The sequence below is a fragment of the Tursiops truncatus genome, chromosome 3, assembly GCF_011762595.2.
Source record: "Tursiops truncatus isolate mTurTru1 chromosome 3, mTurTru1.mat.Y, whole genome shotgun sequence".
NCBI lineage: Eukaryota > Metazoa > Chordata > Mammalia > Artiodactyla > Delphinidae > Tursiops > Tursiops truncatus.
Genome location: NC_047036.1, coordinates 150242516 through 150257036, shown reverse-complemented (window position 1 = coordinate 150257036; position 14521 = coordinate 150242516). Strand labels below are relative to the sequence as shown.

At 52.8% G+C, this 14521-nt stretch overlaps 1 protein-coding gene across 1 annotated transcript; it reads right to left on the bottom strand.

Moving 5' to 3' along the window:
* Positions 1-12818: 12818 nt before the first annotated feature.
* CPLX2 (complexin 2) lies at positions 12819-14314 on the bottom strand. The gene is made up of 3 exons (XM_004315949.4): positions 14284-14314; positions 13969-14144; positions 12819-13209 (listed from the first exon to the last, which is right to left on the bottom strand). The coding sequence occupies exons 1-3, from the start codon at positions 14312-14314 to the stop codon at positions 13012-13014; spliced, it is 405 nt and encodes a 134-aa protein (XP_004315997.1). The 3' UTR covers positions 12819-13011.
* Positions 14315-14521: the final 207 nt, after the last annotated feature.

The window sequence follows — 14521 nt, the reverse complement described above, 5'->3', positions numbered from 1 at the left end:
CTCTGCTTCCATACCCCTCCAACCCTTTAAATGCTCCAGGTCCCACAATGTGCCATGTTTCCTCACACTCTGAGCCTTTGATTCTGCTGTTCCCTCTGCCAGGAATGCCTTTTCCTGCTAAGCTTTTGACTCCTCCAGGAAACACTCCCTGAGCATGTCCCTTCTCTCCATCTTCGGCAGGTTTAGGTGCCTCTACTGTGGGGTCTCGTAGCATCCCACACACTTCTTCATCATGGCATTTAGCACTGCCCATCAGAGTTGACTACAGATCTGTCCCCCGTCCCCATGCTGGCTGCGGGGGCCTGGAAGGCTGGGGTCAAGTGTCTGGTTGGTCTTGCTGTTCCCAGCATCCAGCTTAGAGTCAGGCATATGGTAAATGCTCAACCAGGACTACAGGAAGACATGGAATGTTGACCAATCTCTCTAATGCAACATCAGGGTCCTTTGATGTGTGTATTAGTTTCCTATCACCCCAAACTTAGCGGCTTGACCAACACACATTTATTCTCCTACAATTCTGGAGATCAGAAATCCAATGGGGCTCAGTCTTGCTGGGCCAACATCAAAATGTGGACAGGGCTAGGCTCCTTCTGGTGGCCCTAGGGGAGAATCCATTTCTTCACCTTTCCCAGCATCTGGGACCTTCTCCGCTTTCGTTGGCTTGTGGTCGCTTTCTTCACCTTCAAAGCCAGTAATGTTAGGCTGTCTTTCTCATGCTGCTATGTCTCTGGTTCTCCCTTCTGCCTCCCTCTTCTTTAAGGACCCTGGTGATTACATTGAGCCCAACTGGATAATCCAGGATTATCTCCCATTTTCAAGTCAGGTGATTAGCAAGCTTAATTTCATCTGCAGGATTAATTCCTCTTTGCTGTCTAAAGTAACAACATATTCACAGGTTCCAGAGATTAGGATGTGGACATCTTTGTTGGGGGGACACTGTTCTGCCCCTCACAATATGGAGGAAGGGAGAAGCAGTACCATGTGCATTTAGGGACCATGCTCTGTGAAGCTCTAAGAGTTGGGGACACCAAGAGCAAAGGGCAGGTGGGGTCAGAAAGCAGGTGCTTTGATGCAGGTAAGAGAGTTGCTGGGAGAGCCAGAAAGGGATTCCTGTCTGTAGTGGTCAGGCTTGCAAGTAACAGAACCCCGACCCAAACTGCTTTTAAGCACAAGGGGGATTTATTGACTCATGAAGCTAAAAAAGAAGCATAGGTAGGAATTCCTCTAGGTATGGCTTGGTAGGGGGTCAGAGGATGTCCCTGCAGCTCCATTTCTCTTCATCTGTCAAATCTCCTCTCCGTCCCAGGTTGGCTTAGTCCTCAGCCCACGTGAGATGACCACATGGCAGCAGCCACTCCCGCCCCATAGTCCCCAGGTTCAAGTGTACCAGAGAAGCTGCCGGGTCTCAGCCTTGCCTCGTCTGGCTCCTGAGTCTAGCCCACAACTGACCACAGGGCCATGGGAATACTTGGTACTGCGTGGGTTGGATTTGACCAAAACCCTGGGTAGAGAACAGGGGAAAAGTGGGTTCCCAAAGGAAATTCTGGGAGCTGTTTTACCAGATGAGTGATGCTCCCTACTCTCTCTGAGGGAGGGAGGACAGAGAGAGCACTGGATTGAGAGGAGGCCTGGGTTCCCATTCTGGTTCTGCTGTGGACTCACTGTGTGACCTTGAGCGAGTTACTTATTAACTTCTCTGGGCCTGACTGTAAAATGAGGGGGTGAGGTGGGATGCTCTCTAAGGGACCTTCCAGCATCAACAAGCTTACCACTCAGGGGCCTTTCCCATCTGTTTAGTCCATCTGTTTTCTTGTGCCTCTAGATTCTAGTAGTAAGAATCCTTAGAAAACCCGGTGGGGCGTAGGGAAAGTTTCGGAGAGTAGGGCTAAGTTTGGGCTAGAGAGGCTTAATTTTCCACATGAAGTACTGGGTTCATGGGAGAATTTGGAGCCTGAGCAAATGGCCAGGGACTACTAAGATTTAGGGCTTGTCTGCCACTGGGGTTAAACCTCACCCTGTGTCTGGTGTCAGGGCTTAGTGTGTGGCCAGGGTTGGGGTCGTTGTGAGCGTTGGGGTCATTTATAGCTGAGGTGGAGACTCAGTCTGGGTTTGGCTGAGGGTGAGAAGCTGGTCAGCAGTAGACAGGGTAGCTGCTATAAGCTTGTGTGTGGGTGACCCAGGTGTCATACAAAGGTGACGTTGGCCACATGTCACCTTTCAAGCATTTTTATTCTCATCTAGCATATTATGTATTTTCCTTATTCTTTTGTTTCTTATCTGCCTCTTTGACCAGAATGTCAACTCCATGAGGGCCGTAACTTTGTCCCTCGTGGTGTCTCCAGCTGCTAGAACCGTGCCTGGCACATTGTAGGTGCTCAATAAACAACTGGCGAGTGACGGAATGAATGTGGAGGGACGTGCATCTAGGTGAAGCCACTGCTGTGTGCATGAGACTAGCAGTTCCCCCAACTCTGCTGTCCATTAGAACCACCAGGAGAACTTATAAGGACCCCAGTGCCCAGGGTGCACCCCTTACCGATTGGATCAGAATGTCTGGAGGACTGAGCCAGGCACCGGCATTTTTTTAAGGATCCCCAGGTAGTTGCACTTTCTGCAAAATTTGCATTAGACCACATGCAGCGCGGGTGTGTGTGTGTGAGGGGGTGGGGCGGGGGGCACATGCCTCCTTGTGAGGACACACACAGCAGCCCGCACACAGGCAGGAGGAGGGAGGGGGACCGGAGACGAGCTGCAGTGAGGCTCGAGTTCTGGGGGGTAGGATGGAGACTTTTTGTCCTAGATCTCTATCACAGTCTCCCGACACCGCCATGTGGGTGATTACTTTGCTATCACAGAATGGATTTTGGCTGCGAGTCAAGAAGAGCTCTCGCTTCCCAGCTAAATGATGGCAAATCAATTTGAGGTCTCGGCTGGAGCCTCTGATTAGGGCTGGCACCAGGGAGCCTCTGGCTGTCAGAGCCACAGCAGGTCTCAGCTAGGCCTTTGGGAGGAGGTGACAGGCGGGACTCAGGGGGCAGCCTTGGGATCCAAGAGCCCAGTCTTCTCTTGTGGGGGGAGGGCAGGGGAAGCCTAGATGGGGCTGCTGTCCAGATCTGGGAGTGCAATCTCCATTTATTTAAAGTAATAATATTGGAAGTATGAGTCATCATTTATTGAGAATTTGTTATGTGCTGGGTATTTTAATACATTTGTTGCAATTGCTGGGCAGTGCAGATATTATTATCTTTTTGTATGGAAGCCCTGAGGGGTAAAATAAGGTGCTCAAGGTCAAATGACTTCAACATTACAAGCCAGGCTTGAAACCAGGACTGAAGGGGAAAATCCAAATGTTTGTTCACAGGGCTTTGCTGTGTGTTGGTGTGTGTCTGGACTCTGAGCTCCAGTGACCATGACAGATTCAGGTTGGAAAAGCAGTGCCTAGCCCAGTGTTTGACCATGGGGAGGCCCTTGGGAAGAGTTTGCTGAGTGGATGGGTAAATGAAGGAGTGTTAGTTGACTGGCGGCTGAAGGTGGGCTGAGGTGTGCATTGTGAAGTAGGCACCCTTCAAGATGCACACACCGACCCCCCCCCAACCCCAACCTCCAATGATCTTTCCTCCTGGTACCCATGTCCTGTGTAGTGTCCTCCCACATTGAATCAGAGCTAGTTTGTGTGACCAACAGAATGTTGAAGAAGTGACGGTGGGTGACTTCTGAGGCTAGGTCATGAAAGATGTCGCAGCTTCCACCTTGCTCTCGTGGATTACTCACTCTGGGGGAGGCTAGCTGCCATATGGTGAAGACACTCAAGAAGCCCTCAGGAGAGGTCCGCCTGGAAAGGGAGCCTCCTGCCAGCAGCCAGCACCAGCTTGCCAGCAATGTGACTGAGCCGTCTTGGAGGTGGCCCTTCCAGCCCCAGTCAAGACTTCAAATGAGACTGCAGCCCCAGCTGACATCTTGGCTGCAGTCTCACTGGAGCCCTCAATCCAGAACTACCCAGTCAAGCCACTCCAGAATTACTGACCCACAGAAACTGTGAGAGAAAAGAAATGTTCATTGCTTTCAGCCATTAAGTTTGGGGTAATTTGTTATGCAAATTACCCATGTTGCTAAGTGTCTTTTGAGCTGAAGAGAGCTTCCTGGAAAAGGCAGTTACTCCCTTCTGCCTCCCTCCTCACTTGTGACCCTTGCCTCTTAGATTGTCTTGTGTTACAGTGAAAAGACATGAGACAGATTCGGTTTTAAATCCAGGCTTCCCAATTTACTCTTTGGATGACTTGAGGATTTTTATGGAATTAATTCTTCTCCTTCTCCTTTCCGTGTCTTCTCCCTCCTTTCCTCTCCTCCTCTTCTTATTTGTCTTCATCAGTCTGCCCATAGTAGTAGTAGCATTTTGTAGTAATGGCTGTCACTTTTTAGGTACCTGCTACATGCCAGGCACTGTGCCAGGGGACCTACAGACATTATTTTATTTAATTCCCTCAGAATTACCACCTGGTTGTGGTAGTGGGGTTAAGCATTATTATACTCAATATATATATATATTTTTAAAGATAAGGAAACCGAAGTTCAGACAAATTGAGCCATCTGCCCAAGACCAGACAGAAAGAATCAGGATTCAAAGCCATGTTTGTCTGAAAACCAAAGCCTATGCCTATTCCCATTATAAGCCTCTACTTCTGAGCCTCAGAGTTCTCATGAGTAAAATGGGCATAATCCTGACCTCAGAGATTCCTGTCAGGATGAGCAGAGGTGGTGCCTTTAAAGCAATCAGCCCTGTGGATGGCATGTAGCAGGGGCCTAGTAAGTGGAAGCTCCCTCCCCACGCCCCCTCGTACTTTAAGGTAGGCTGCCTTGACCCTCCTGTAGACAAGGTCATGCCAAATGCCTCTTACTATGAGAGCAGCGGGGAGTTAATGTGGCTGGAGACCACTGGGCCTGTCCCAGGACAGGATGGATCCCCTGGACCTGGTGTCCAAGGAGGTGGTAATGTTAGCCCTAGCCCCAGCCACTCAGCCTGTACCATGTGCCTGTACTACTCAGCTCTGTGCTTGGAGTGGAGTGGAGTGGAGTGGAGTACCATGTGCCTGTACTACTCAGCTCCAGCTGTGCCCGAGCTCACACAGAGAGGAAGGAAGGGCAGGAGTCTGCATTCATAGCCAGGGCACTATGGAGAGGCCAATGTGTAGAGACAGCTCCAGCTGGAGGATACCAGCTAAGAAAACATTGCCCTAGGGGGGTATCGAATCACCTCTCAGATCAGGCAAGAAGCCCCAATTAATTACAAGTGCTAAGTGAGTGGTCTAGAAGCAGGGTTTTGCAGTCAATTAATGGGATGCCGAGGGGGTTTCATTAACTCCCTGCCTCCTGGCAGCTCTCAGTTTTGGAGAAAGAAGGGACCTGTCCCTCTGTAAGGAGCTCTCCCACACTACCGGGAATGCAAGTAGAGTGCCCTCTACCACAGATGGCACAGGAGGGACTCCTGAGTTCCATGGGAGGATGGATTTGACTTTAAATCCTCTTCCCATTCCAGGTTTCTTGATTTCGTGTAGCTTTGATCCCTGTGGTGAAGTAAATGGTCAAGATGTCGCCCCATTTGAGGGCTATCCCACTGAGCACATGGTCTGCTTCTCCTGCCCTCCAGACTCCCTACTGGACTCTCCATAGGCGCCTCAAACCCAGAAGCCCTAAACCAGAGTCATTATCTTCCTCCAAATCTATCTCCTACCAATGTTCTAGATCTTGGAGAATGGAACCACACAATATGGAGACACAGGCATTGGCTTACACCCCTCCTTCCTCCATAACCCTCCCATTCAATCCTCAAGTCCTGATAATTTGCCCTCCTATATGGCCTTCTGATCTGCCCACTTCTCCCCCATCCTTTGCCACTGCCTGAGGTCAGTCCTCACCATCTCTGACCTTGACATGGCACCAACTCCTCCCTGGGCTCCCAGTTCATCCTCCTCACAGCCCTAATGACCTTCCTCGACCTGCACATCTGATCATGTCACACTTTGCTCCAAGACCTGCAGGAAGAGCCCAAGCTCCACTATGTGATGTCCCCCCCCCCCCCCCGCCCCTATGGACATCCCCAGGCTCTCAGCTTTTCACCAAGAACTCAAGTTCCTGCAGGCATCCCCCACCTCTTCCTCCCCTACTCCCACCACCCATGTCAGACTATGCCAGACTCTCTGCCTTGAGTGCCCCCCTTCTCCACCAGGTTGACTCCTCTTCATTTAAGACTCATCTCAGATGCCACCTCCTCCAGGGAGCCTTCCTCAAGTGCCCCGAGTTTGCCTGTATCACTGCACATGGTGAGATGGGTAACTGGTCTGTTTACTTGCCTGGGTAGATTCCTGGATGGAAGGGGCTGTTGAGTGGTGTTCTTGGTGCCTAGTACAGTGCCTAGCAAGTGGTAGGAACTCAGTAAGTTCGATTTAACTGACTTTTAGGAGAAGACATTCAGGACCCAAAGTGAGAGGATGCTGGCATTTCCCACCAGGGCACTTCGGGGTGCTACTGAGTGTAAATGAGGGGAGACGGGGGCAGCAAGGAATCATCTGAGTGCCTGGGGCTCGGTTGTTTACTGAGGAGGGACCTGGACCTTGGGGAGACAGTGGTTGGCATGCTGGTGGAGCACACAGATGGACCCCCAGGGAAGCCTGAAGCCCTCATCAGCCCTTTTTCTCCAATTCCCAGCCTAGGAAGGCCCTTGGAGCCCAACCTCCAGCTCTGGGAATGGCCCCAGTCTTGCAGAAGCCCTAGGGGAGCCTGCCATTGGCCCCTGCCCAGCTCAGAGACACTTCCGCCACCATCTGGGCCTGAAGACGTTTGAGGTCTGGCTCCACTGAGGCCCTGCTCAACTCCTATTCCTTTGTAGGGAAGGAGTTGCCTCAGCCTCTCTGAGGGCCGACTCTAAGACGGCCCCAGCGATCCCTGTCCCAGTATTTGCACCCTTCTGTAATCCTCTCCCTGTAACTGTAGTTGGGGCCTGTGACTTTTAACCAGTAGAATATGGCAACGGTGATGGTCTTTCACTTCCAGGATCAGGTTATATAACACTTCTATCTTACTAGCCAATGCTCTCTATTGCCTTTTTGGTTTACACGCTTCGAGGAAACAAGGTGCCATGTTGTGAGCTGCCCTAATGGAGGGGCACACATGACAAGGAATGGAGGACAGCCTCTGGAAAACAGCCAGCCAGGAGATGAGGCCCTCAATCCAACAGGAACTAAATCTCACCAGCAAACACGTGAGCTTGGAAGTGGTTCTTGCTCAGCTGAACCTTCAGATGAGACCTCAGCCCTGGCCTGTACCTTGACTGCAGCCTGGTGAGATCTCTTGAAGCAGAGGACCCAGCCCAACTGTTCCTGGACACCTGGTCCACAGAAACTGTGAGGTAATAAACATGTGTTGTTTTAAGCCATTAAGTTTGTGGTCATTTGTTATGCAGCAGTAGATAACTAATACAGCCTCCCATTGCACACTCCAAGAGTCCAGGGGACGTGCTACCCATAGTGGACCAGCCCAGGCTCCTGGGAAGATCTGGTAGAACAGGCAGGAGAGGTGATGTCCGCGCATAGAAGAGGGAGGGGTCCGGTTTTCCTCTCTTGCACTATCCAGTAAGTGCAGAGAGCTAAGGGAAAAGTGGCTGTGGCCACCAAGTAAAGGAGATGGGGCTTGATCATGTGGCTGAGTCAGCACTGGGGTTCCTGAGCACCCAGTGTAGGCTAGATTCTGTGGTAGATGCTGGGAGGCATTGGGGTGCCAGCCAGCTCTGCCCTTATAGAGTTCTCAAGTTGGTGAGAGAGATGTGCAGGGACCCCAGTTAGAGCATCATTTGCACAGTGCCTCCATCCATTGAATGCTTGGCACATGGTGCTAAGAGGATGCGGGCAGCACCCCATTCATGCCTCACAACCACAGTGGAGGTCAGAGCAATTCTTATCCCATCTCACTTACAAGAAAACACTCACAGGGGTTAAGTGGCTTCTTCAAGATCACTCTTCTAGGTGACAGAACCCACCAGCAAACCCAGCACTGTCTGAGCATTCAGCCACGATGCTCTGTGTTGTGCGAACACAGCAACAAACTCTGCTGTGGACGGGGGGACAGGGCTATGTCAGGGTGGGCTTCACACAGCAGGTGACATTGGAGCTGGATCTTGAGAAGTTGGGAATACACCAGAAAGGGGAAGGGTACCTTTCATTTCAGGCAGAGAGGACAGAATAGGCAAACACAAAACAACATGGTATGTGTGGGGACTGGGGGAGCTTGGAGCAGTTAGGTGGGCTTGGAACTAGCCAGCTGGGGTCACATCACACAGGCCCATTTTGACAATTTTGACGTTGTCCTATAAGCCATTGAAGGGTGTTGGGCAGGGAAGTGACATGGTTACGTCTGAATTTTAGATAAGTCTTTTAGGTGGGGTGGGGTGGTGGGGAGAGGATGGGTGGAAGGGAAGAGATACAGGCTAGGAGAGCAGTGTGTGGGGAATGAGAGGTGCCTATGCAAGCAGAGAGAAGAGGCCTAGCTTAAGGCACGGTGATGGTGGGGGGCAGCCGAGTGTGGTCTATTCTTGACTCCTCAACAAGGTCTGGGATGTGTCTGTGTCCAGGAGCAATGCATCCTCTCTCTGTGTCCCCAGCCTCCTGTACACAGACTAGCAGAGGTAGGAACTCCATCAATGTTGGAGGGACAACCAATGACAGACCTTTGCCTACCCGTGTGACTTGATTCCGTGTCAGGATGCCACACTCACGGGGCTTGGGGGGAAGGGTGGCCAGAGACAGGGTGTGGGGTGTTAGTTGGACTACCAGTTCCTGGGATTGTCAGTTGGTTTTGAAGGGCAGGATGTGAGTGGCCCTGAATCTCTGGGGCCAGTCCTAACTCTAGCCTTGGCTGGTTTCTGGGGTCATTGCCAGAGTGTCCTGGCCAGAAGCAAGGGTAAAACTGAAGGTTTTCTGGGACCTCTTGAGCTCTGTGGGTTGGCCCCCCTCCTCTCAGCTGGCATCCCATGGAGCTCTGGCAGTGCCGGCGGACAGAAGAGGACAGACAGACCGAGAGCTGCTGTACAAGGTCTTTTGTTTGTTGTCATGGTTGTTTGGTACATCTTAGCATCTGCGTCGTACAAAGGGGGAGCAACAGCCATGGCTTTTGGTCAGGTTCAGGGGGGCATGGGGGTTGCCCCTCCCCTCCCCCCAGGCACTGACACATTTAAAGGAAGCAGAGCAACAAGGACACAGCACAGTGGGAAATGGATTCCCCCACGCAAGCAGGATGGTCGTCCTCACCTGGGTCTCAGTAGGACCCCCATCCCCACCCGAGGGCCAGCAGGAGCACCTCTCATTCTCTTTCCAGTGAAGAGGGTGGGGCACAGGAGTGGGGAGGAGAGCAGGGGACATGTGGGGGGAGTCATGTCCTCAGGCCTGAGAGATGTCCCGTCATCTGAGCCAGTCTGACCCCCAGCCCCCTGTGCAGTCAAGGGTTTGAGGAACCTAGAAGGATGGAGCAGTTCAGTGGTGGTGATGGGCAACCCTGCTGGCTGGGTACCAGGGGCTCCCGGGGCTGTTGGCTCACCCCATTTTACTCTAGCTCTGAGCCTTCGGGGAGGTTGCTTTGTCCACCAGCTGTCCCACCTGAGAGGGACCTGGGCTGAAGAACTTCTGTTTCTATTTCCCTTTCTCTCTCTCTGGCTCTCTCCCTCTCTCACAGCTGGGAGGGTCTCTGGACCTCCTGCTTGCCTTTGGAGGAGACACCTTTGTAGTTAAGGACACTTTCTGGACCTGGAGCAGAGGATGTACCTGTGTGGAAATTCTGGACATTGCCAGTGCCCAGCACAGGAGATCCAGAGAAGCACTTCCCTTCTCTCTGCTGGTCCGCTCCCAGGCACACAGCACAGCAGTGGCCGTCCCTGGCAAGCGGGCATTTTGTTCTGTCTTCACCCACATGCAATGATTGCTTCTTCCTGTTCTCCTAGCTGGGGGATGTCTCCCTTGTATGTTGTGTGTGCGCATGCTGAATTCTGGGGCCACTCCCTCCCTGCCCCATCTCCTAAGTGTGTCACATGCACACTGCCCCATTTGTGTGTGACACATTCTTCCCCCTCCCACGTTATACACCTCCCACCCCAGGTACTTCATGTGACCATCCCTTCCCTGCTCAAACACCTCACAAATATTTTGTGCTCCCACAAGTGTGTTTGCACATGACATCCTCTCTGGGCCACATATTAGCCTCTCTCCACAGTAAGGTCTGTGTCAGGAATGATGGTCATCGTGTTCCCCTGGACCCAAGAGTTATGGTGGAATGCCCCAGGCAGAAATTCTCCCCCTGTCCCTGCCTCCAGGAAAACCTCCAGTCGTCCTGCTCAGAAGCAGGCTGGAGGAGTCTAAAGGAGTTCAGGATGTGCACCAGACTAAGCCAGCCAGCCTGGAAGGCACTCTCATATGGGAAAAGCCCTGAGCCTGCTCTGGGGGTGCAGAGGGGCTGTGAAGACTGTGAGGGATGTCTCTTGGGGATCTGGGGTTCCTCGGGCCTGCTCATCTGAAGCTCCCTGGGCCTCGGTCTTCACTGTCCATCTGGCACTCTCTGTGCCCTGGTACCACCTTTGAGGTCTGCGGGCCCCTGTCAAGAGGGAGAGCTTTCTGAACACTTGGGATTCACCCCTGTGTCCAGGTAGGACCTACACACAGGGTCTGGGGAGGCCTGGGGCCCAGGACTGGGCTCTGCCTGTTTCTGTCCCAGGACCCCGGGGCTCCTGAGAATGACCATCCTGCCCGGGATAACAGATACAAACAGACAAGCAGACAACAGGGGTGCAAGGTGGCTCCCCATCACAGAAACAGGTACAGACACAGACACAGGCCCCCTGGGGGGACGGGACACAGGGGCACAGGGGAGGGGGTGTGGGCGGGGGAGAAGGGCAAGTCCAGGGAGCTGGAGCTGCTGAGGCCCTGCTCCCCAGAGAAGGGACAGACCAGGGGACTTTTCTAGTTCCCTAAACATATGGATTGTTTTGTCTCATCTTTAAAGTATTGCAGTCTAACTGATATGGCTTTAACTATTGGAAACAGACAGAGAAGACCCATGTCTCTCTCTGAAATAAAAGCATAAATTCACTAAAATGGAAAACCTGCAGAATGCAAACTGGGGCCAATGGGGCAGGGGCTTCGGGACAGGCAAGTCGCCCCCTCCCTATCCCCTGCTTTTGGGGTAGGCCCTGGTGGGGGCCCAGCATGGCTTCTTGGGGCACTGCCTGGGTCTGTCCCAGTGGACTTCTGAGGACTTCAGGCAGGAACCCTCCAAGGGCAGGAGGACTCTAGGCCAAGGACAAGGTCTCCTCTTGGATGTGGCCATCTGTGACTAGTGGTTTGGGGGCCAAGAGGGGTCATCTTACCTATGTTCCTTCTCCCCAGGCACACGTCCTGCACACAACTGCCTTTTCAGAGCCAAACACATGCACACAACAGTCTCAGCATATCTGGCAACTCTCTCAAACACATACTTCTACAACATCTAACACATTCTCATCACTCCTGACATACACGCTAGTTTTGAAAACAAATGCAGATACTAGCTAACACATGCAAGCTCTAACACACATATGAGATGGTTAGTACACACATATGACACAATCTCAACTCACACATACCACCTCAAACAAGCATACATACACAAGGCTGCCTAACATACATCACACAGGGATGTTGACTAACACACACACACACAATCTCAAGACACTCTAATCATAGGCTTATATGTATAATCTCTGGGCATACAATTGCTGATGCAGTCTCTGCCATGTACATTCACGCATGCCTGGACAAACACTTCCCTCTCTCATTTGCTCCATGGCTTCCCAGTTCTCACACAGCTTACTGAGAAGGAGGCCTTGACAATTCGGGGTGGGGGGAACAAATGCCAGTCTCACACATCCCAGAGGAGAGTTTGTTCTTGGCCAATAAGATGAAAGAACAGATGCCCTCTGTCAACTGGGGACTGGCTTTTCCCAAAAAGTTTGGGGCTTTGGCCAGGAAGGGTCCTCCTGTGGACCGTGGGGCCCTGGAAGCACATGAACAGGATGAGGTGAGGAAGAGGGGTGGATAAGAAGGGGGGCAGCCTGGCTGCACCAATGGGGGAGTCCCATGGCATGGGCCATCGCTGCCCAATGGCTCCAAGTATTTTCTGGGGGGCCTGGGCAGCCCCTTGGCTGGGCAAGCCGGGCCCAGCCTGGCAGTGGGGCTCCAGGACCTAAGTGGAGTGGGGGGAAGAAACACGGGGCTGCCTTACCCTGGGGCCCCTCCATAGATGAGTTAAAGTCCACAGAGGATCCATTTGGAGGGACTGGCTTGGCAGGGGCTAGGCCTCTTCAGGTGGGGGTTGGGAGAGGAATGCTCCTAGACTGGGTGTCATCAGAGGGAGGAAAGAAGGAGAGCCCCAGCCTCCTGCCCAGACCCAGGCCTGGCCAGAACAGAACAGGCCAGCCTCAGGCTAGGCCCTAACAGGACAGACTTACCCTGACTCCCTTCCTCAGAGCCAGGCCACTCAATGCCCCTGCCCTGACCTGGAGGCCCACTGGGGTTTAGAGGCCAAAGGTCAGCATGCTGGGCAGGGCTGGAATGTGTCATTACTTTGGCTGGCTGGGGACAGTGGTCCTCCTGGCAGTGGGGTGCATGAAGGAATGTATGGGGATTACCACACCAGCACAGACCTTAGGCTTCTGGAGGGGGCCCCCCAGTGCTTCCTGTACTGGGTTCAATACCCACTGCTGGAGAAAAGCTGTCTTCTTCTTGTCAAGCAACTTGGGAGTGAGGTGGAGGCTGGATACCCTGGGATGAAGGGAGTGTGAAGAGTGCTGAGGGGGAGGAGCCCCTGGCCAGCGAAGGGGGACAGAGGCCAACTGAGGTTTTCCCCTTCAGAACTGAGACTTAAATGAATAAAAAGAAAAGAAAGAACCAAAAAAAAAAAAAAGTAACAAGTGGAGTGGGGATGTGGTGGGAGGGCCGGTTACTTCTTGAACATGTCCTGCAGTGGCCCGGGCAGGTATTTGAGCACCGTGTCCAGGATGCTCTCCTCCTCCTCCTCCTCCTCGTCCCCGCAGCCTGCCGGGATGGCCTTCTTGGGCCGGGTCAGGCTCCCTTCGCAGGGCTGCTCCAGGGCTGCCTTCTCCTCAGCCTCCTTCTCCTCCTTCTTCTTCAGCCCATACTGGGGAGGGGAAGGGTGGAGAGGAGCATGAACAGGGCAAGGAGAGAGCTGGATCTCAAGGTCATGCACATGTGGCTGAGGCAGCTCATGAGAACTCCCTGTGAGCCCATGGGTCCTCTCATCTATAAAATGGGGATAAGGGCACATTCCTTGTGGGATTGTGCTTGCCTTCAGTTGGTATTTAATAAAAGAGAGATGGTGCCTGGGGTTTCCTTTAAAATTAATACCTGCCCACATAATTTCTTTGCTCTTTTGAAATCCTCCAAGATCTGAAAACTGAATGTTCTCCCACAGGCTTTGGGCCCAATTTTGGTGACAAAACTTGACTGGAATTGATGGAAGCCTACTCATACCCTGGATTTATCGCAGTATGAGCAGACAAGTATTGAGCTGTTTGGCATAGGGTGGCAGCTGCAAACTCACTGGGAGTGACACATAACAGTGCTCAGGGCGCTATAGTACTTTCCCAAAATCCCCAAATTCTGGGCTCCAAACTTTTTTGGTCTCCAGGATTTTGGGTACAAGGTTGTGGACCTGTAGCAGCAAACGTTAGGGAGCACTTACTATATCCACTACCTTTTTTAATCCCCAGAACGGTTCTTGAGGGAGGTGTTCCTTGACACGCATTTTTCTGATGAAAAGAGTGAGACTCAGAGAGAACTAGGTCTAAGGTGAGAGCTGGGATTCAAGGGAGCCCGAGGTTTTGGGAGACCCTTTTAACCCCTTGCATTCCAGGATGGGCAAGAGGGTGGTGCTGACCTTGTCTCGTATCTGCTGCCGGACCTTCTCACGCTCGGCCTCCATGCGTGCGTGCTTGGCCTTGCGCTCCTCTTCTTGCTGCCGAAGTGCCTCCTGCCGCTCCTCCTCCTTCTTCTGTGCATCAGGGTCCTTCTCCTCCTCTCCGCCCAGCATCTTCCCCATGTCCTTGGTGGCCCCTGTGGGGGATGGGTTGGGGAGGGAGAGGACAGGGTCATAGAGGCAAGCCTGGGCATGGGGGGGGCCTGGTGTGCTGAGGCCCCTCCCGCCTGGGTCTGGATTGGGTAGCGGGCATGGGGTGCAGGGCTAGGGCCTCACCTCCAAGGGCCTGCTTCATGACGAAGTCCATGCCTACAACTCTGTTTAATGTGCCCTAGCCAGCAGCCAAATTTGCATGCAGCACTTCAGGCAGGCCTGGCTTGGGGAGATGTGGCAACCTGTCAAAAGAAGAGTTGGGGGTTAGACGGGAGAAGCTTCTGCACAGGCAGGGCAGTGGAGTTGGACAAACGACCGGTCACCCTGGTTCAGGCATCAGGTACCATCAGCCAGAGGCCAA